This window comes from Lissotriton vulgaris, chromosome 5 (assembly GCF_964263255.1).
Source record: "Lissotriton vulgaris chromosome 5, aLisVul1.2, whole genome shotgun sequence".
NCBI lineage: Eukaryota > Metazoa > Chordata > Amphibia > Caudata > Salamandridae > Lissotriton > Lissotriton vulgaris.
Genome location: NC_141693.1, coordinates 1,131,824,591 through 1,131,848,276, shown reverse-complemented (window position 1 = coordinate 1,131,848,276; position 23,686 = coordinate 1,131,824,591). Strand labels below are relative to the sequence as shown.

At 44.5% G+C, this 23,686-nt stretch overlaps 1 protein-coding gene across 2 annotated transcripts in view; it reads right to left on the bottom strand.

Moving 5' to 3' along the window:
- PLEKHS1 (pleckstrin homology domain containing S1) overlaps nt 1-23,478 on the bottom strand; it is a 64,302-nt gene extending 40,824 nt beyond the window's left edge. The window contains exons 1-6 of one of the 2 annotated variants that reach the window (XM_086922862.1): nt 23,246-23,478; nt 16,217-16,275; nt 14,760-14,845; nt 14,550-14,668; nt 11,784-11,918; nt 7,554-7,626 (exon numbers count right to left, since the gene is read on the bottom strand). In XM_086922862.1, coding sequence (XP_086778988.1) covers nt 7,554-7,626; nt 11,784-11,918; nt 14,550-14,668; nt 14,760-14,845; nt 16,217-16,256 — 453 coding nt within the window. In that variant the 5' untranslated portion in view covers nt 16,257-16,275; nt 23,246-23,478. Of the gene's footprint in view, nt 1-7,553; nt 7,627-11,783; nt 11,919-14,549; nt 14,687-14,759; nt 14,846-16,216; nt 16,276-23,245 lie in introns of both variants that reach the window. The other variant, XM_086922861.1, reaches the window with a different exon arrangement.
- Nucleotides 23,479-23,686: the final 208 nt, after the last annotated feature.

The following is a 23,686-nucleotide window of genomic DNA, read 5'->3' as shown; positions in this document are numbered from 1 at the left end:
ATGGAAGCGTTTTTAGATGGAAATAGGAATACGACTTTAAGCATCTGATTAGGAGCAGAGAGGTATGTACATATATCCTGTAGGCTATTTTTATTTCCAAGTTTAGATTTTTTGTTTTATTTACCATTATAAAAGCTATGCAAGCCTATTTATGTTAAGATAAGGGCTAACGGAAATATTTTGAAATTGTTACTAAACGCGGTTTAGTAAAATCGGAAAGATAGGCCAGATTTTAATTCTAGCAGGTCGACTCGGCCTAACATCCTTCTGAGATGTATACACTGAGTGGGGTAATAATAGCACCTGTTATTTAAGCACCTTTTGATATTTGGGTTAGTGCAATGTAAATTACTAATATTACTGCTGAATTTATAGCAAGCTCTATCTTGTTTAATAAACCAAATTTAAAATGGACGGCAGTTTGTACTGGTGAGCCTTTGAATTAGTAATTGCATTTATATTTGGGAAGGGAAAGTACCACAGTTACAGAAGATGGTAAATGAGCCTGATAAATTTGCGCAATTTGCATGTGCTTAATTACACAAACGTTTGGAAAATGTATGCGAAATTATGTGCCATTCCTATTAATAAAAATCCGTCATTCAACTCTGTATTTCAGCACCAAATGCGTGGCCGTGCCGATCTTTGACACGAGAACACCTTTCGGATTAAAAAATAGCAAGAAAAACACACATGGCGCGAGCAACAGCCTCTCCCATTCCGGCCATTGGCATTATTCTTGCGCGCTCACTGTAAAATATTACTGTGAATAACACATAATTCTGCAATATGGCATACCCGCATCATTTCAGCAATTCTGTGTAACAAATAATTACTGAAATTACGCAAATTAGACTGGCATAATTCCAAATTTCGCTGGGGCCTAGATTTCCCATGACGTCTTCAACAAGCAGCTCCCGTTAAGCAATGGAAGAACCGGAGCTGGGAAGGGAGGGACACCAATAGAGGGCATTAACCTGCATTGCTGGGCGGGGAAAAATGACTTTCTGGCCTTACGTCCATCCCTCATGCCTTTGCCTCCATGCTAAAGCTGTTGCCTTGCCGGACATGTTTCTCATAACTCAGTCATTGGGTATGTATAAAAGGAAAGAGCAAGTCCAAGATGCGAAGTGACAAAGACCAGAAGAGCAGACCTCTGTAAGTTTCAGACTTTGTGGGGGGCGGAGGGGGAATCCACAGGAACTCAGTTTGATAAGTCTGTACAACGTTTGCACAGGATATTGAGCAACCCATTGACAGGCATTTGTCATAGTAGTATTGTCTGTTTAGCTGAAAGCCTAGCAAATGGTAGCTATCTGGGTGTACTGGCAAGAGGCGGAAGGTTGATTCTATGTCTGTCTTTGCCAATCGGGCCCCCCTCCCCGCCTGCCTTATCAGGTGCACCGTGTCGTCCACCGATGCATAGGCTACTGAGCAACTTCCCTGGTCAAGCCAGTCATTCACTGAGTCACTGTGGGGGTGTGACAGATGATGTTTTAATCAGAACTTGTCTACCTCCTTTTTGGGCACCACGCCCAGAGGGATACCACCAAGTCCTCTAGTGGGGGGAGGGGGTGTGAAGGGCCGGTCACCCACCCCAGCTGAACTTACTTCTCTACCTTTTGTCAGGCCACTCCTGGGTTGGGTCTCATTGATTTTAGGGTCCGGCTTTCCCGGGCACCCTTGGGTCCCTGGTAAGGGATTGGAAAACCTTGTGTGAAACCTTCTGTTAACCTTCGCTTGTCTGTCGCCTTGGGATAATGACCTAATAGATATAATAGCCTACTTGTTTTTATGGGGGTAGGTAGCGGCTGTCCCCCACCCGCACCCCAGTTGCCCCAGACTGGGGGGCCTGCTCCTCACTCTTTAGTGCCTGCCTTCTCCTTGTTTGCCCTGTTCCTTGGGCCTGCCTGCAGCGAATGGCAGGGTGGCCCCACCCGCAGGACCCACATGCGTGCTTAAACCTGCATGCAGTCCCCCACTTACAATCGTCTTTGTCGAACTTCCAGCATGATTTTCCTGATTTGTAAAAAATGTGTTCTCCTGTGCTGACCCCTTCTCTGGCAGCCACCATGTGTGTCGGGAACCCTTCCATGTCGTAGCAGTCCCATTCAGTCACTGGCCATGTTTGCATCTTTTCCCTGAAGCCATCATCGTATCTCAACCATGCATCCCTTTGATATTTTTGTTATGCATCATGTACCTTTTGCTCATTTAAAATAAGTGCTGCGGCACTCTGGGGGAGCGTTTCGATGAAAACACAGGCCAAGGCCCTGAATGCTCTCAGCCAATTTTCTAGTGACCGCTCTACCCTGGGCTTGCATCTTTCCCTCCTGTCATTGTCTTTCTTGTCTTGCGCCGTCAGGACCAAGCCTGCCAGGCGCAATTCTAGCAAGGAAAAATGTCTATAAATTCCTTCCTCCATATTCTTTCCTTAACTGTTAGTGGGATGAGATTGGCCAACCCCAGGAGTTTTGTTGTGGTGGGAGCGTCTCTCGGGGAAGGGCGCAGGTATTCGCTGGCCGGCTTCCCCGGCATTCCCCTGGTCGGTCTCCTCAGCATGGTTGAAAAGGAGTCTATGTGTATTTTGTTCCAGGGTCTGCATAGTCTTAACTCCTTCAAGGGATTTTGTCGGGTAGGTATGCCCAATATTTGACATTTTAGGACATAGTGGTTCGACCATAGGACTGGGGCTGGTTGGTCGGCCTTCACTTGGAGAGAGTCAGTAAATAAAAGATCTAAGGTGTGCCCAGCAGTATGCCGGGGACCAGTTACCTGTTGGTCAGGGCCAAGAGTGTTAAGGCTGGAGACCAGATAGTTTGAGTGAGGATCTGAAGCAATGTCAGTGGGGTAATTAAAATCCCCCAGAAGGAGGAAGTTGTCGGCAGCCAGGACATGTGGTGCAATTACCTCTGTTAGATGTCTGGTAAAGTGACTTTTGTTGCCAGGGGTCGATAGGGTAGGGCCCCTCTCCAGGTCTCTTCCCTGATACAGTTTATTTTAAAAATGCAGATTTCTCCCCAGTCCATTTGGATAGAGTCAATAACGTGTATATTCATGTTAGTCTTGAAAGCTATGCCTATGCCCCCTCCTATTTTCCCATTAATGTCTAGTCTGGTCAGCTGATAGTCTTGAGGGAGGGCTGAGGAAAATCGGGTTGCGAGAACTTGAAGAGCCATGTTTCAGTGACAAAAAATAGGTCTGGTTTCTCTGAGTCCAATAGGGACCAGATTTCCAGAGCGTGTTTTGGGAGAGAGCGAGCATTGCAGTATAAACCTGTTAGGTTGGTGTGGGTGGGTTTCCTAGGACATGGACCAGGTGTTGAGGTAAATAGGGGAGTGTTTGTGATTAGTGGAACTCTTAGTCTTAGTCCCTGTCATTCTGATGGGGGTAGTACCTGCCGCCAGAGAGGAAGGTGCTGTTGGAAAGGGAGGTGGTCTATTGAGTGCGCAAAGCTCTTGACTAGGGTATCATATCATAGCCACTGTGGAGCTGGGAGGAAGGTAAACGAAATAACGGGCAGGGTGTCTGGCATCGTTCAGGCGCTGACGGACTTGCCTTTGGGGCACCTTTGGGGCACCGCTGCGCGCGTCCGCTTGGCGCACTTCCTCAAGTGATACAGGAAGGGGCGGTACTGCAGCAGCGTGAAGGGCGAATGGAGCGCTGTTCTCTAGTGCTCTGAGGTGCGGTGATTTTTTTAAAAAGTGGTGCACGTACCCTCTGCTCAAATGGCTATGCCGCGACAGACCAGGGTAGAACAATGTGGTTCAGGTGAGCAGCGCGGTGCGCTATTAAAAACAAATTTACACTCAGACTCTAGCACAAATGCAAGACAAGTTCAGGATATCTGAAAAAGTTTGTTTTTTAAATCCTTCTGAAATGTTCATCTACCAAGGATTAGACATAATCTTAACGTGGAGTGCATTCCAATGCAAAGCCACCCTAAAGGCAAAGGCGCAGCAACCTCGCCTTGAACCTTCGATTAATGGAATGCAACACAAGGTCATTTACCAAGAGAAAGGGTGCGCTGGAACATAGTGCTAGAAACAATGTTCAATAGCGGAGGGTCTGATGCTGTGAATGACTTTCAAGAACATACAAAGGCTTCTAGACAGAATCTGTTTTTAAACGGGAAGCCAGTCTAAAGCTTTAAGCTGGTACGAGATTGAGGCTGTTTGGGGCATTTTAAGTAAGAGTCTGCCAGAGACATTTTGGACTATTTGTCGAAGATGAGTAGTAGAAGTGTAGAAGCCTAGGTAAAAGTAATCCGTGTAATCACATCTTGTCTCTAAAATGGAATGGATTGCAATTAAATGTGCATCTTGGGAAAGCAATGGGAATACCTTTCTTGAAATGTGCAGGTGTAACTAACACAAGTAAGCCACTATATTGATGTAGGGTTTAAAGGATAAAGTTCTATCAAAGCAGTACCTGAGTTTTTTTCTCCCCACTGGGGCAGAGACCCAAAGAATTCTGTCACTGGGCTGCAGTCAAGACATAAGGGGGAGAACTATGGGGCATATTATCAAAGACCGGTGTTAAAATTATCGCTGTTTTATATGCAGGAAACTGCCGATAAAACGGCGATAATGGGCTTGATAATACGCCCTTGTTAATTCCCATAGAAGCCCATGTTCTGATGTTAACATGGGCTTAATACGCCCTTGTTAATTCCCATAGAAGCCCATGTTCTGATGTTAACATGGGCTTCTACGGAAATTAACAAGGGCGTATTATCAAGCCCATTATCGCCGTTTTATCGGCAGTTTCCTGCCGATAAAACAGCGATAATTTTAACACCGGTCCTGGATAATATGCCCCTATGTCCTCTACTTCGGTCTTGTCAGGAGTGAACTTCAGACAGTTGTCATTCATCTACTCTGTCGCTTCTGGCAAGTAAGTCCAGGAGCTGTATGAGAGTAGGCATCAAATCTGAGGATGAATTGCATGCCATCCATATAGCACATTAAAGAGAGACCAAAAAAAACAATCTGGCCAAAGGTGTCAAGTAGATGTTAAAAAGCGTTGGGATTAGTGAGGAGCCAAGAGGATGGAGAAAGGCTTCTTCTGCGTCCAGTGAGAAAAGAGGAGATCTGGCCCAGCGCCTCATCACCGATATCCAATACACAGTCTGTCTATCAATATACGCTACGAAAAAAGTGTTCACCACCCCCCTGCCAATCAAGAATCGTACAAAACTCATTCTGCGCTGTGAGGAGGCTGAAAGCTGACATGGAAGCAATCCAAGAGAACTTTAGTAACACTGAAGGAGGAAACTTGAACTTTTCCCTCTTTTTCTGCAAGTTTGCCAAGGAACAGCAATAAAGTGATATGACAATAGTTGTTCTAAGCACTGTCATCCAGAGAAGGTTAAAAAAAAAATAGGAATAATACCGGCATGCTTCTATTCTCTGGGAACAAGAGAGGCTGAGAAAGGGGTGTTAATAACTTCCTGAAAACACAGAGTTTAAGACTCGTCAGGTTTTGCAGGATTCTTGTGCAACATGGGCCCTCTGGTGAGCCTGACTGAACTGACTTATTGAATTACAGTGCACGCTTGAATAAAATGGGTGCACTGGGTTGAAATAAAGTGCCACCCTGTTGCAGAAAGGAACTACACACAGAAGTAGAAAACTTGTGGCAATCAGAGATGAAAGGTTTCATACATATTCTGAATCCTAATTTTAAACAAGGACTGGAAATGCCAGTAGGCCTGGATTTAAAGTAAGGGTGTATGGTAAGTTGAAGCATTTCAAGTATATAGCATGGACACAGATATGTATTTGTGTGGAAGCAAAAAATTGTAGAATACTATTGGTGTAGGTTAAATGGTCAGGTGATAGTTGCACTGTCAAGCCAGCCCTAATATCCATGTAGGTTAACGGCTGCCCTCTTCCCACCTGTGCTGATGCCAGAGAATAAAGCACCATAAATAATCTTGTTATCTAAGAAGCTTTAATAGCTTTACAATGTCATGTGTGGGCTGCTGAAAGTTCAAGCTCGGGCAGCTTAATAAATAAACATAATGATCACAGTGGTGTGGAGGGCAAGATCTTTTTTGTGGAAATACACAACATCTGCCCAATCAAAACATGTACTCCTGGCCCCAACATGTGGGCAAAGCCAAACACCCCTTGCTAGTGATTCTCACATAAAGGTCTGATGACAGCTGTGTAAGATCATAAAAACACAGAAAAAGGGCTTGTACCATAACCATACAACATGCGCAGTTATGACTCAAACTATAGGCAGCATTCAAAGCTTTCCAAGATAAGGGAACTGAACAGTACAGGGACAAAGTGATTTGATTTCCATTTCACTATTTGATGAAAAATAGAAAAAACTGTGATTAAGTCTCCTTATTTCACTGCTGACAATTTAGGGGTTCAATCAAGGCAAGAAGTGGATTTTACCTTGGACTCTGAACAGCAGTTTGCTGCCTTTCTGGTAGATTCATGCTATAGAAATGCAATATGAATACATACATTGCATCTAGGAAGTAATTCAGTAGCTCACTCAGTCCAAATTATTATGTGACATTCCTGATATCTTTGGTACTGAATTTATAGTGGTACTAATAAGGCTACAAATACCAGAATGCAGGGAACCTGGACTGGATTCATGGAATTGGGTAAACACGAGAACTCTGCACTAAGCTGAATAACGACAGAATGGACTGACTAGTCTGAAGAAAACAAACAAGGAGAATGAGTCTAGTCTTCCTATTGGAAGCTGATTCTATCAGATAAACATGGCGTAAGATCTCCAATTCGCAAGATACTGCCCCGGTCAAACAACGTAAACGCACCTGCTAAATTCAGAGACATCAATTGATACAATTCTCACCTTGAAGAAAGGTATTTATATCACAATACATGGTTGAGCATTTCTAACATACTGGGTGGTCCTCTGTAGATGTCTCACCAGGATACAAACCTTGATCCAGTTTGGGGTGGGTCCTCACTATTTTCTTTCACTCTTTCCCTACCATTTTACTACCACATACTGGTAAAGTGTGTGTTATGTAAATTAAATTGAAGTTAATTTGTATTCCTATCTGGAACACCTGGAGCATGCAGGTTAGGATCACTTAGCCCCTTTGAATCTCATGACGAGCTCAGCTCGTCATGAGCCACGGTGCTCGTGTGCTCATGACGGGCTGAGCTCGTCATGACCTTTAGAACGCTCGCACGCTGGGCTAATTCCCCTGCTGTGCGAACGTTCTAAAGGAAACAGGTGTGGTCATAACGAGCTCAGCTCGTCATGAGCACACGACCACCGTGGCTCATGACGAGCTGATCTCGGCATGAGCACAGGGGTGCTCTGCGCCCCCCCCCCCCCCAGCACAGCATGGGAATTTGCCCAGCTGCTAAGGGGTTAAAAGCATAAACACAACAGTGTTTCAGATACACATATGCAATTGTTTTTCCCACTGTTTTCTGCATGCTGACAAAAAGGTTGATTAGTAGGTGTTAACACATAGGCACTGATTTTCTATAAACAGTAAGGGCAGGGAGTGATTCTTGTGTGGGTAGAAAACAAAAATGGTGTACCTGTGTTTCAATGTCCTTCCACGTCTCTTCTCTTGCTTGCCGAATGGCCTCAAGCCACTCCTTGACCTGATCTCTGTGGGAGACAAAGAAAAGACAAAAGCAGGGCTTTAAGTGGGCCGGATCTCACCGGGTCTGAGCACCAGCAGTTTTTTAAAGGGGGGCTCGAAGCGGGTCTCTATCGGGCTCTGTTTTGTGCCCTGGCACAGGCGGTCCGTTTTTTTTCCGGACTGCAGTGACAGCAGGCACATGGATGTGCTTGTGCTCCCATTGTTCACTTCTAATTATTGGTGAAGTTACTGCATGACGCCATGCCATGTGAGCGTTGTAGGGGAGGGAAATCTTTCAAAGAGAGTCATTTTCTCTCTGGATTTCCTTTCTCTTTTTGAAACTCAGAAGCAGCAACATTGTCATGGTCACCAGAGCTTTAAATGGAAGCGTTTTCAATATTATATGCAAGCTACAGTTGCTGCTTATTTATCTTATGCAACTAACAACCATTGACAAAGCCAATAGACCTGACTTGTTATAGGTATTATGTTACTCGTTGTCTCATATATCTGGATGCAATGACAGACCAGCAAAATACAAGTCAGGCGGCTCACTTTGCTAATCACAGATTTTTGGCTTACGTGTTTTAGGCCACGCCCTTAATTACATTGGCCTCGCCCCTTTGAGAGACCCCCCCGTTTTTTTACCCCACCAAAAGCCACTGAAATTCACTGAAAACGAAACAGGCGAAGAGGTTGAAGTTAACAGCTATTCTTAGTAAAACTAGAAATATTTAAAGAAAAGCCCTAAGGATTTTTAGAACTGAAAAAAATTACGTATTTGTAATCACTTAAAGAGGACATAGCCAGAGCCTACATGCTACTATGAGACTGAACCCTAATTTGATATCCTGATATTCGAAGAGCCGGTGTTGAAGCTACTAGCTCAAATTAAGCACCAAGTTTACAGAAATGCAACATGTGTGATATAAACTGATAAAAAGGTACCACAAGATAAGAAGTTCACTTTTTAGGCCTGAATTTTGAAACAGCTTTAGCTGTCTCACCAGACTATTTTTCCTGAAATAAATCCATTAAATGTATATATGCACAGATGGGCGTTTCATCAGCAGCCTTCATTAACAGGTCTAATGAATTGTCATTTACATTTTGCATTTGCCACCACAGAATAAAGCGTGAGGCAGTGCGTCAACCCATTTTACCCACTGACTTCATTTGCTTTGACTGACTACACAAAGCTTGTCCACGTTGTTTATATCCACTTAATACTTGTTCAATGTGTGTTTTAAAAAAATATTATTATGTATATTATCTTTTTAAAAAACTGCTATTTATTTAGCTTGCAATTCAGTTGCCCAATTAAATTGTGATTTATTTCCTGTCTCCTTTTTAGGTTGAGCCTACAGCGCTTATGCTGCAGGATGATCTGTTCTATGTACTTTGTGGGCTCTTGAGTATTGCCACAGCACTTGTCTGCTTCCGCTTTTTACTTTCTGCTTAGGGACTTTTTTCACTGTGTTTTGAGTAGCTACGTGTGTACCTTTTTTGCTGTGTGCTACACATTACTTTTCACTGCCTCGCCCCTCCTCCCGCTCTCTGATTCACAACTCTCTCCCCGTCCCCCTTTTCCTTCTCTGCCTCACCTGCTTTACTCACTGCCTCACATTCACAGATGTCAACTATGCTATTAAAGTCATCTGTATGTGATTGAAGTGTAAACTGCTGTTTTACTCATTTAACAGTGGAATGTACATTACAATAAATGTGCACCTAGTGTGTATGTTTCTCTTGAATAAAAGTGGGTCTCTAAAGGAAAATTGCCCTTAACAAGGATATTTCCATGTTTTTAATGCAAGTTCGTAAGAGAACTTTTATTATGCAGTATTCTTGTTTGCTATGATATATTTCTTTTAATATGCCTACACATTCTATTATACATGCATCAAAACACTTCCTTTAGTGAGAATCTGTTTAGCTTTGGACATTAATTTGTGAGATGTTCTGTACTTTTAACATGGCCACCACCGGCAGTCGTTCATGTGAGGAATTATGACTAAGGGGCCTCTTTCTATGTTAATGACTTTAGTATTTAACCAAGGACTGAAACACGAACACCTGTTTTCGGTGTTCCTGGTATTGTGTATGTGCCCTGAACGTGTATCCTGACCTCAGGGGTAACTATTATACCTTCATGTTTTTATGTTGCATTGGTAATCCTTTTTGGATATTTTGATATGCACAGTTTTGATTCAGTGAAATTTGAGGACTAGCAGTGTTTTCATCATGTTTTTTTTAGTTTTGGGGACTGTAATTTTGCGCACAGCGACTTGTGATGCTAATGGGATTCTACTTTATATTAATAGCACCTCGCTTGGACATGGATTTTCGAACAACAGCTGCCTATGGCGGCCTAAAAGCAGCACAATAATGTGCTGATTAGTGTCAAAGCTTCCATGTTAAAGAACAGTAGATGTTGCAGCACCCAGGATAATGTGCTACATGGCTAAATATTTATAAGGTCCCTAAGGCAAGACCGATTGCATTGCAAATGCTTGTTATAGTTGCTGTTTCAAAGTGTTTAAGTGACAACAGCTGTCTGCAATTTAGGTGGTGATTTTTTCTTGTTGCCTCTAGAAAAAATTACCGTAGAATGCATGGATCAATTTCAAAAGCTTGCTTTTTATCCCACATTTTTTTTTAACATTGCTAGCAAAACTGAGTGAATTTTTTTTTTAAACATTTTTATTGCAAGCATAGGTTGGCTATATTTATGTGGTGTTTGCTTTTTTTTTATTCTCTCTTTTTGTGGCATATACTTTCAATAAAAAAATTAACAAAAGAAACGTAACCATTGCACCAGCTTGCCAAGACCAGACTTGTTACGTTTGTCAAAGCTTCTTGTGAGAGGAAATCATTTACTTGCCTAAATATCTAGGGCCTCATTTATGAGAAATGACGTATCGCTGCGTGAAAGCAGCGATGCGTCACCTCTCAGTGCGCACTCCTTGCGACATTCCTGATGCGTCATATTTAATGTATGACACATCATGTCGCAAGGAGTTACAGATACGTCAGTATTTCTGACGTATCTGTAAGCGCAAAAGTGACGCATTGCTGGAGTGTGTCAAAAAAGTAACGCAACTCCAGCAATGCGTCTTTTCACATGGGGCAAGCCCCATGTGAAAGGGCCTGCGTCAGTCTTACGCCTGCTGTGAGGCAGGCGCACGATTTTGACGCAACGGCGTCCCAAAAGTGACGCAGTGAAATCTCATAGATTTCACTGCATCACTTCTACGACCCTTCCTTACGTCAATACGCCCCCCTTGCATACATTATACCTGGCGCAGGTATAATGTGGCGCAGGGGTTTACAAAGTGACGCATCTACCTAGATGCTTCACTTTGTAAATATGGCGCAACAAGTCGCATTTTTTATGCCACTGGTGCGTCACAAAAAGTGACGCACCGGTGGCGTAAAAGTGACGCACAGCCTCATAAATGAGGCCCCTGTAATCTTCCTAGTGTTTTTTTTTACATCTAAGTAATTCCAAGCTTAAAAATGTGGGGCTAAATTACTTTTATAAAAAAACAGGTCAGTGTGGCAGCCTACTCCTTTCCGTTTTAAAAATCGGAGATTAAAAGACAGAGCAGTCAGTTGGGTTTGTAAGAGTCCTATCTGGACCCAAGGAACAGATGGAGGACTAAGGAAGGCATTCAAAGCAGACAAAATAGCAGGTCTACCAGCATCGAATGGCTTCACCAGCTCCACCGCTAGAACGGATGATCTGAGCGGACTCCATTTGTAGAAGTCTTTAATTCATGATTCCTATTCTTGAAGTGATGGGCATTTTTGTGCTTAAATATATCCACACTTAAATTATCATTCAATAAAATGGGTTCGCCCCCACATCCCCTGCTTGTGCATTGGTTAAGGAGTTTTAGAGGTCTGGGTAGGCAGTCAAGGTTTGTTTTGAACTTTAGCGAGAAAGTTGTTCTAAAAATTCACCAGTAACAAAGTTTTAAATCACCCAGTCGTGAAGCTACCAAAAGCCATTGTATTCAACTTCTGTTATATATGGGGAGAATATACATGCTGCCGCCGGACACATGTATACACATGTATATATATGTTACTCTTAATCAGCCCATAAGGTGTCCAGAGCATGCACACAGGTACCAAGACATATTTGTGGATAGATAAACATTTTAAAACCAAGACTCACTCTTCATTTCCAATAAGGTAGTAGTCCCGTTGGTTCGTTGAGATGGTTATAACATGCTCAGGGGAACATTTGAACATCTTATGAACAGCTGCCATTTTGTCCCAGTTCTTAATCCCATGACTTACACTTTGAACTCTGTTGGAGAGGGATGTGAGATGAACATGTTAAGTATGTGCTTTTTGACTCAGTTCGAGGTACACAAATGCCACTCAAACAAATATCAAATCAGTTCATACATTTATGGCATGAATTCACATACACGCACACGCTTTCCATGCACTTCTGCTTTTGACATTTCAGTGTTTTCAGTGCAGCGGAGTTTAAGAATTGATATTTGTTAATATCCTGTCCTATATATGTGTTTGTATCTGTATCTAATCGATTGAATATTACAGTACTGCATGAGTTCCAAGCGCTGTAGAGCTGTATAGAAAAGTAAGCCGAATACTAGAATTCATAAATGAGGACACCATTCTTTGGTATGAATATTGTCACTACCTCCTTAGGAGTGGGCAAATCACTCCTCCCCTGTACTCTAAGCAGAGCAGCACCACCCATCCGCCCGCCCTCCCACAACGCAGATGGACATGAAACATAATATGATAATAACTTGTTTATTATAATTTTATATTTTTAAAGCTGGCACTGCTGTGAAACAGGGGAGCGATGGTCCTACGCCATAGCGGAGGAGCCGCCACTGCAAACACCACCACATCATTCATAGAAGGTGTTGCTTCTCTGGCTTTGATGCAACATATTTAACCTTCTGTGTTCTATGACTTTTTTAAAATAATTTTTATTGGTATAACAATAAAGTACCAAAGTTAACAGAAAAACATAGGATGGAACAGTAGAGTGATAAAACATATATCATCCAAATATATTATAGCAAGGAACAATCTGATACAGAGATAATGAGAAAAAGGGGTAAAGAAACCATTTTATGAAGGAGAAAATGAGTAGGAATAGTTATGGCTACATATTAAAACAGGTGGTAATGGAATAAACCATTTTAAAAATAAGGAGTAAGGAGAAAGAACAATGGGGAGAAGAGAGAAGAAAACAAGAAAAGAAAAGGAGATAAGAGGGGAGGGGGAAAGATGAGATAAGTAATTAATGTATGGAAGGGTTGGAAGATAGGAAAGTAGTAAAGGGAATCCAGAATAAGTCAGACTTGTTTTTCTGAGATAACGATGATGAGACAGTAGAGATTCTATGTTCATTGCAAATAAGGTTCCACCACATTAACGTACAAACTTTAGAATTATCTTTCCAACAAGTTAAAATAACTTTAAATGCAAGTGAAAGGAAAGAGTCAAACAGTTCTATGACTTTTGATTACAAATGTTTCAGAATGACATTCCCTGCAAGCGTGTACTGAATCTGGACAAAGGCTAGACCAAATAGTTTGTTTTGAACAGACATTGTGATCTTTTGTGAAAGATGGCCTCCCTCTGTAATTTACTCAATGCTTAGGAAACACAAGGCACAATATTCATAACATAAAAATGTAATCTCTAAATCCAAAATATACTTATGACGTACCAGGGACCTTAACAATTATAATGGGTCCACCATTAGACCCAACTGCCCTGTTTTTCAAGCACTCGCGGACTGGGCTGGTGGGGGACGTCATGTCAGCCTCTCAGCGTGACCAGCCTTCTTGAAAGTTTAGATAAACGCACAAGCTGCAGGGAATGCTGGGTAATGTTTTGAAGCCGAGCAAATGGTAGCCCTGTGAAGCAGCCGCCGCATTCAGGTTCTCAAAAATGCTATCAATTTCTTCTAGTCAGATCTAGAGGTTTGAATGTGTGCTTAGTTTTGGCCTTGCAACTCTTTTTGGTTTAATGTCTCAATAATGATAGGGATGAAAAGATAATATATTTTACCTTTCTTCAGCTTGTTGTAAAATTAGTTCCATGTCACATTTTTTTACCTCGTTGGTTTTCTAGATCATGTACGCCAATCTGTTCCAACCAATCTGCTTCACACAGGTGGCAGGTTGATGGAAGCCAGTTTTGAAAAGTGATTGGTTGAGATATGTCCTTTTGAAATAAAAATGTTACTCGTCTGTTTTCTAGCTCCAGGAGATACGTAGAATTTCTGAAAGCCACCTCCATAGCAAAGCCACATAACATAGCCCGGCTGTGCTTGTTTCTTTTCCTCTGGGAGAGGTAAGGATATTGTAAGCGAATGAGTGGATTCTGGCCGGATAAAAACAATGCCCTTGTACGGCCTGATTCACAGTTAAATCCACATTCCTGGACTTAGGATGGCCAGGGTTATTGTGACTCAAGAGCCAGGAGTTTTGGGAGGTGTACAGTCCACGTGTGTTTGATTGGATCAAAAGTTTTGGCAAACTGCTACACTGGTTCTCATGCACTCACCAATCAACAGGGATCCCAAGGGAACACCAACACATTCTTTCTTATAGCGCATAGGAAATTATTAACAATATTATGTGCCACCACAGACAAATCATGTGACCTTAGCATCATGATACATTAAGGTCAATGATGCTCTACTGAAGTGTTGCTATACAGTCCCATTGCTAGCAACGTCTTGTAACACACTTGGTGATCCTTCACGAATTTAACAGGTTTCATAGTAGTTATCATCGCTGATTGGATCAATGACAAAGAAACCATCACTAAAAGTGCTATAGCTCATGATAATCAAATCATCAGCCGGCACAATGTCTCATTGGCATCTAACTTTAAGTACATTACACTGCACAGATAGAGCTGGCCAGTGGCGAATACTTACTCATCCAATCTGATCGCCCCCTTGCACTGGTTCTTTAAATTTTGGGATGCATAGTACTGAAGGGAGTAGGCATTCCTGCTCATTTTAATCAAAAGAAAGTATCTTCTTTTCCAAGACGACTGTGGGTAAAAGAAAGTCTTGAGGTTATGACATAGCACCATAAGGCATCTCAAATGCTAACTCAGCAGTAACTCGGTGGATTCTCAATACCTGTTTAGCGAAAAGTTCGGCTGGGGGAGATTTCGTAAGGAATCCGTGTTTGATGACCTCCCCGCTGTAAAAATGTGTACTGTCTCCTAAACAAAAGACAAAGTATGCGGTTAGATCACAAAAGCAGGAGTTTTGACTACTTGCCCTTTTTGGTCACCGATGGCCAGATGATGGTCCACACCCATTATCCACTACCTATCTCTGGCAGTTCTCCTTCCTGAATAATGCTCCACCCCACATCCCCAATCCTTTCTATTTGGATTGCTTCACATCGTATGAGGTTCACTTTCGACATCTCCTATCACATCTCTTTTGCTACTTCCCTCTATGATGTTCCACATGACACATCCCAAGTTTCTGGTCTTGTGATCTTTTAGAGCCAAACCTCTTAATCTCAGTGTGTATGTGGGGCTCCTCCCCATTGAAAGGCGCGTGCCACCATCTCCCAATCACAGCTACCTAGACACGATCCAATTACGCTATATGTTGCTCTACAGAGGCATAACCAACCCAATCACCAGTGCAGGCGACCCCACATAATTCTGTAGACTCAGGCTCTTCGGTCTTAGGACTGTCTGTTTTGTACTATTGCCCCCTATTTATGTGATGCAGCTTATAACGCACAGCATACTCCCCTGGGTTTTTCCACCCTAGCTTCTCAAATGCCTGGAAAGGCAGAGGGCAACTGAGGGCCTCGCTATTCTAGGGAAAAGACCCATGTTCATGTTTTGAGGAAGGAAGGCAGGCAGATTGTCAGGCAACGGGATCTTGTGCTGTGATGTTTCTCAGGCCGAAGCACGCCTCCTAGGGCCGGACGACCCCTGAGATATTGGACACCCAACTTTATCAACCTTAGCAAGCCTAAAAAACACACTATAAAGAAGATGAACGCATGACAATTTCTTATTAAAACGCATTGAGCACAGTTGCTACTTAGAAATTGGCCATTTTCATCTCCTACTTTAGATTTTAACTACTGATTAGAATCATTTTTTTCAGAGAGAGCCTATGCCATAGTTCATCTATTTACCCTGTAAACAAATACTTTGCTATGACACTGATTGGACACCTCTTTATTTAAAGGGGCGGTCTGGACACTGGCGTCCGGTCACCCCTCTCTTTATCCCCTCAACCATATCGGCCCAATCGAGCGAAACAAATGCCTGGTGCAGGGTGCCTGCAAGCGAGCCAGCGGTGACAGCTGAGTGGAGGGGAGAAAGGGGTAGATCCAAGCTCCCAGGCTGGGACTGGGGGACTAGATAGAGCAAGGGATCCTCCTAGGAGCAGACAATACAAACACAAACAATGATCACATGCTTGATGTGACTGAATGTCCCCCTAGTCTACCACAATCTACAGGGAAGCCTCCTAATGTTGTTTTACCGGGTTGGTTGCATTCCCTGCACTCTGGGTCTGACTGTAGCACCACAGCATCAACATTTGGAATAGTTACTTACTGACGCCGTCAGAGCTCCTTCTTCGGTCATTCGAACGCATGGCGACCGCTCCTCCTCACCTGCGGGTTGATGGAAAGAGAAGGGTCAGTCAGCTGATGGCAAAAACAGGAGGGTGTGCAAGCAGCAGAACAACTGTTATGTTAAAACTGAGCAGGTGTCTGCAAAGGTCTCATCCGAAGAGACCTACAGATCCTGCTATGTCCTGCTATGGGGCTGCTTCAGGAGCATGTTACCCTGCTCTGTAGGCCTCATCTGCTGACCTGAGTTCAGGTCTGGAGCTCTCTTCTAGTGCATTGAAGCCTCCAGGTGGGCGCTGTATTAGTTCAGGAGCCTAGGTATTTATTTGTAAGAGCACAGTTTATGTTATTGAGCCTTGAAACATCCTGGAACCAGCTCTCCAACACGCTCCGAAGGCTGCGCGACATGAACAGGGCTTCTGGGATGTTCCAGAAGGTTATAACTAACTACTCTCTATAGGCCATTTCGTCTGTTGCAGGTTCTCTCATGTTCACAATTTCACTAAAACATCTAACGGGTGCATGCTCTTGGGCACTGAGGGCTTATGCATCTCCTGCAAAGCACATCATCAAACATGCAGATGCCAGATTTGTATGTTATAGCTAAGTGAGTTAACACAGATCCTTTTGTTTCTTGCAGTTCATAAAGTGTAATCATTCTAATATAGCACAGTGAGCTCTGAAGACCACGTGACTCCTACGCCTTGGAAGCCTCACGGTCTTATGTAACACATCCTGTACATTGATTTATACACATATGATTTATTGCCATTGCCAATGTAGAATGTGTAAGTGCTCTGACACACTGCATTGGGATGATTAGCGCTAACAAAGAAAAAAATTAATTTAGTGGTCTTTAAATTATTTGTGTAAATACTGGTTCGGGCCAAAACATCTGAAATTCTTACTGTGCATACCTCTTATGTACAGGGATTGAACAATGTAAAAAGGGTGCCTCTCTTAAGCATTTGTGAAGTGATTAAAAAGCTGTGTGCTTTGCTGCCCCTCCCTTGCATTTGCCTCTAGGAGTGAGGCTCAGTCCGCTTCCAGCCAGGACAGTGGAACACAAGGAGCCCTGATGGCCCCTTAAAATCTGCCTTTGCTATTGGCCAGCTGGAGTCTTATGAAGCCCCCTCCACGCCTGCAGTTGCTGCTCGAAAGGAAAGCAGACAAAGTGCAGGCGCTGCTGAATGTGTCCCGATGACTGAAAATTGCACCAAGACAAGTTCAGCATATATCAGTGGGGCCCACTTCTTGCAGGGTGGATGGTGTCCATCCTGTAACAATAGTGGGTGGACGCTGTGTACCTGCATGTTTCTCCGACTTGGACCGTGGATCCAGCTCTAAAAGCCTTGTGCAGAGTACAGCATCTAATGCTGACCTGGCCTGTTAGTCACTTTGGCAGTTGGGCCGGCTTGAAAGGGCCACTGTGTGGGTTTTTTTTTTGGCCCCATAAAACACACACATTGGCTCTTTCAAGGGCCAGAGTGCCGGACAGGCCAGTCCAACACTGATAGTTTCCAGTCACGGAGATGGCATGACAGGCACTGTGTCCAGATGGCGAGGTGCTCTTTTGGAGTACTGTGATTAGTTATGGATGCCTCCACCGAAAGATGTATCGGCGTCACCTGGGTCCTTGTATGCAGTTCCGGTGGTCCCGTGAGCAGGCAGCAGTGCAGGCCTGATCTTGGGTACTGTCCAGCTGTGGTGTCCTCGCCTGGAGTATTGTGCCTAGCAGGGAAGGCCACATCTCCAGGAGGAAAAGGACACAATGGAGAGCCTTTGAGAAGTCAAACACGCTGAAGGAAAGTACTGACACTTGGCATAGGACTCAAATATCCAGCAGACACAAAATGCGGCGGCACGCCTGCTCACTAACATCCCCTCCAGAATGTCCGCCAAGCCGGCCCTCAAAGCTCTGCACTGGCTCCCTGTGCGCCAAAGGGTGCAATTCAAAGCGATGTGTACGACACATAAGCTGATCAACGGATCTGGCCCGGCGATCCTCAGCAAAATGATCACCCCCTACACAGCAACCAGATCCCTACGATCCCAGAATGAGAACCTAGCTAGCATTCCTAGATTCGAAAGAACCCGCACAGGAGGACGACAATTCTCCGTTCAAGCCGCTACGGGATGGAACGCTCTTCCCCGCTCCCTCAGACTTGTACCTAGAATTCCGCAAGAAATTAAAGACTCATCTGTTTCCTAAATGAAGTCCCCTTGACTGTCTCCCCTCCCTCTCCTCCCCCTCAACAGGATCACAAATCTTATAGCGCGGGGATGCCCTTGGGTCACCAGGCGCTTTAGAAATCGTTATTAAATTAAATTAATTAAATACAGTGCAAGAAGGAGGCGGATTTTAGGTGAAGGCCACGCTGAGAGCTTTCAGTCCTAATACCCACACTGCTGGGGAGACTCGGGAGTAAAAATGGCGACTATGCTGGTTGCAGAAGGGGCGCGGGCTCTATAGAGCAGCCTCCAAGCAGCAGGACTGGAAGTTAAAATAGCAAGGGGGAGATTTATGAAGGGCTTGCGCCACGTTTACGCCGCCGTTGCGTGACGCAATGGCGCGGAAACGTGGCGCATCCCTGCACCCTATTTACAACGTGACGCATCTAGGAGATGCGTCACGTTGTACAGCACTGCGCCATGAGGAGGCGTTCCTGCGCAGGGGGGGGGCGTTCCTGCGCAGGAACGCCTACTGAAAGTGGCTGAGTGAAATCTATGAGATTTCACTCAGTCACTTTCAGGGCAATGCTGCGTCAAAACCCTGCGCCTGCTTGAAGCAGGCGTAAGGCTTGAGGCAGCATTGAAAGAATAGGCCCCCCCAGAGCATTGCTGGAGCTGCGTCGCGCTTGCGACGCAACTCCAGCAATGCGTCACTTTTACGGCACAGATGCGTGACTCATCTGTGCCGTTTTTTGCCCCATGGTGCGCCGCATCATAAATGCGGCGCACCATGGGTGGCGTAGCTGTGGCGCACTGTGGCGCATGTTAACTGGCGCATCCCTCGGGATGCGCCAGTTAACATAAATCTGCCCCCAAGTGCGTTACCGAGCATGGGAGGGATTAACTCAAAGCAGTGCAGGGGGGCACAAAAGAATGTAAAGTTGTCAAACTCGACTGGCCTATTCTGTAGTTTAGTCACAACATTGCACGTTTCCATGTGCGTCAGAGCTTTGGAGCTCACGGTCCTTCCTGACCCACCTGCCCTGGGAGGCTTTGAAGTCTTGTGCTAGGAAGGGTTGGCCGGCCCCTTTCCGAGGCCTCTCGACTGTTGAGCTGAAAGTTCAAGGGCAAGTAAACTGATTTGCCTTAAGGTAGATAGTGCGTCAGAGGGAACCCTGGGAATGGGACGTGCAGCTCCTGACATCAGCACCGGGTGCATGAGGTGCAAGTCTTCAGGAGACCGCCCCCCCCCCCCCCCCCCCTCGTTCCCCCTGCACGCGAATGTCAAACTTCAGAGACGGGATTAAACCAGCCAGGGCCTAAAGTCACACGAATGTCAAGTGTCAGACGCCGGATTCAAGCCAGGAGTGTAGGGAGGGGAGAGAGCTGGAGACAGTGAGGCGGAAAGAACAATGCTGTTTAATATAATAACCAAAATAAGGGAATGATGACTGGTTCCTCAACTGCACAGCCAATAAGACATCCCATCAAACAGTCTCAATTATGTTAGATGTTTTCTGATATTACACTGCCTACTAATGCATCATTTATTATTAATACCAGATTATTCGACACCACGTGAACATAATTTCACTGGGTGGATATATATGTTTTCACTAAGGTTGCAAACATGGTGCCGTTTGTAAGGCCCAAGTCTTTGCTTCCAGTTTGCTCCGTGCTGTCTGTGGAACCTAAAATGGTATTTTGTTGCAATAAGCACGTTGCATCCTCACACTTGAAGCTGTGCTTGAATGTTTTTTGCAGGCTAAAAGCTAAGACTGGTTGCAGGTGTGCTTACTGCAGCAAAAAACAAAGTACTGGAAGGAATACGTGAATGAATCTCAGCCAGTAGGGATCACTCTGCAGCATTCCATTCCGTAGTTTTTCACTCGCTGTGCTATTGTAGATAAAGACCAGTGCCATGCAAATACGCCTTGGCACTGCATCAATAGAAGCAGCGCATCCTGAACTACCAGGTCCCCTTCAACACGCTCTGCTTCCGCTTCTGTTCGGGGTTGGGATGGGAGTGTGCCAGGGAAGTGACAAAAACCAAATGCGGTGTGTTGGCATGAAGTCTTTTTTCAATCCAGGTTTACACTTCAAAAATCTATGAACAACGCCTACACAACAGGACTAAATACCAGTGATTGACCCTGCCTTGACTGACTAATTCTGTTCCACTGCCCAGTTTGGTCGTCTGCATATCTACTGTCGTTTTATGTTTAAAGACTGTAAGCCCCTTTTTTTAACTACCTCATTTCAATATACGGATTTCATTTTCAGAGGAAGAAGTGCTAAACCTTTCCACACTAGTGCAAGGAACAAACACTGAGCTGGGTAAACACATTAACATACCAAGGGCATGAAATGGCCCTGGGCTTCCTTCCTCTGTGCAGCACGTGTCTATTACACATGCACTTTCTTCTGTGTAGCACGTGTTCTAGTACACATGTACTAAAATATGAGGTATTCATGTAGCAGCCAGCCAGTACACCCCAGTGCAGCAGGTGCAGTGACCCGAGGCCCAGTGGTGTGAGACGCAACCTGCTCCCCATATGTTTTGTTAAATAGCCAGCTAGTCATAAGTAAGTACAAGTTCACTGGTTCCATTATAGTCCATGAACCCTTTTCTGCTCCATTGCAACTAACCTGAGGAAGAGAATAAAAAGAAGATTGCTAACCACCCCATGTCATCACCAGTACTAAAACACTGCTTGATTTCTATTTTACATCAATGTGAATGCCTGCATTTTTTTAACCAATGTTTTATGGAGAAAAGGGTGAATTTCCAAATAAGACATGCATGTGATAAAGTGCCATTCTTGCAAGGCTGTGTTTTTTAAGGTTTTTTATTTAAGACATGTTCCATCTAGCTAAAACGGTCGCCCCTTTCTGCAACATTGTTCGGTCTACAGCATACACCGTGCAAAATCATTTTCAGAAGCACCAAAGACTGAGCCAAGTGACCGAGATTCAACCTTGCCACAGCCCACACACAGGTGCAGCTAGTGCATTAACCCACTGAGGGTTCGCGTTTCAAGCACCATAACTAAATCTTCTGTTTTGTTGTGATTGTGAATAAGTTGTGAAACACCTGAGCTGCATTTTCAAAAAGGATTACTCTTTAGCCTTGAAAGGCGGCCCTTGCACTGCCCCCAGGAAGGCTGTCATTGTCCTCTCAGCACCACAGACTGCGCGTTGGCGTGCGCGGCACTCCTTTCATCGCATACCCGACTGCACCCGGGCCGGTGCTTGTTGCCCAGTGTTGTGGCAACACCGTGCTGAGCTTTGAGGAAGTGCCTACGCTATCTGCGAGACGTTATTGGCACCGCACACAGCACAATGATTCACGGCCATCAAATACACATTTACATAACGCAGGATTTGCAACTGCTAGCTCAGATTTGTTGTGCATGATAAATTGATTTACAGAGCCGCTGCTGCCAATCTGGCGCCCTGCAGGCATTTGATTGGCCAACGCAACGTTACTTATTTTATCAGCAGCGGAGGATGGGATGATGAGTTGGCCTGGAAGATGTGATCATCTGACCTGCTGGCACACACGAACCACAACTAGACGTACTCACCAAAGACATGAAGAAATGTTTAGGGTGCCGTCCACATCAGAGAAATAGTGCAGTGGGTCAATGCACCTGTCATAGAAATAAGCACTTGTGCACGGATTCCGTTGGGGGGGGGGGGGGGGGGGGGGGGGGTCGATTAGAAGGAGGCCAAATGGAAGACTCATCTAATAAGTACTGAAAAGCTGGAGATTCAGATCACCTTTTATTGCAGCACCACAAAGCGGCAAGATTGCGCACCAAGCACTACTTACCGCACGTGATTGGCACATTTCACTTACCATATTTCTGCATTTTTCACATTTTTAAAATGTTTTATTGACCTTGTTTCTGAATATGCTGTAGTTCATTTTATTTTGTTAGTAAACTGGCGAAATTCAACTATTAACCAAAAGCAAGTGTAAAAGCATTTAACAAATATGCATCCCCCCCCCCCCCCCCCCCCCCCCCCCCCATGTCGGAGAAAGACATCTGGGACAGCTGGAGGTTCTCTTAGCAGATAACATAAAATATACATCTGTGATATGGCATGGAAACAAAATCAAGCAAGGACGGGGATCAAAAAGTAAACGTTGACAATGAACTGCCTTGTTACCAGGGACCAGAAAAAACAAGAGGACGCGGTAAACCGGCTGCGAGAGTTTAGGATAGAAAGAAGAAATATGTAGACAAGAGCGAGAAAACCAAATATATAAAAGCGAGAAAGAAGTAACACTAATAAATATAAAGAGAGGGGAAACAAAAGAAAGACGAGTATAAGAGAATACCGGTAGGATCTAAGGAGGGCAGAGTAACACAAACAGGGAAACTAAAGAAGAAAAAGCAAAAGAAATATGTTAAAAGGAAAAAAGTAAAAGCATTATATGTATTAAGCAACGTGAAAAAGCAACAGAAACAGATATATGGGTTCATAACCATGACTGTAGATTTACAGCCCGGGACCCTTAAAATAAAACAAACGTTGGTAAAAGATCTAAGAAGACATGGAACGCGTTCTGCAGCCTGCCGGGCTGTGCTTTGCAACCAGCTTTATTTCAGCACCCTGCTTGCAACGGCTTGGAGGAAAGTAGTGCGCGGTCATATAACTTTTTCTGGAAATTGGTTCGGGAGCAACGTGTTCTGCTGCAGCCATTGAAGCCGTCTGGGACTAAATTAGCGCCAACATTTAGAATAAAACGCTTAAAAAACCTTTCAGTCTTTAAATGCTTCACATTTTACAGGCAGGCGCGTAAGCGCAGGTATTTAAGTGCAGCACTTACGGCTGACTCGGTGCTCCGGCGCAGGTTTCTCTCTGGAGGCAGCGCTCACAGCTCCTTGCACGCGGTCCGCACAGCTCCCTGCGTGCAGTACTCGCAGGCAGCTCAGGGCGGACGGTTCGTGCTGGTGGCTCACCCTGCTGCACCTGTCCCCGCTCCAGTCCTGCTCTGTTCAGCTCAGCTCGACCCAGCGCCTCCCACTAAGCTCAGCCCTCCCTCTCTGCTCCTCAGACTGCACTTCGCCTTTGGACACACTCAGATATACCTGCCCAGCTCTGAAATATGAGCCCTCTGGAAATTCCCCCGGTAGACGCAGGGCCGCCATTTTACCTCTGCCGGGAACTTTCCGCAAAAATACCACACATCCTTTGTTACAGAAAGGGGAAGTCCCGGGCCAATGTTTGTTTTATTCAATAGAATATTTGGATGCGTCTTAGTGTATAG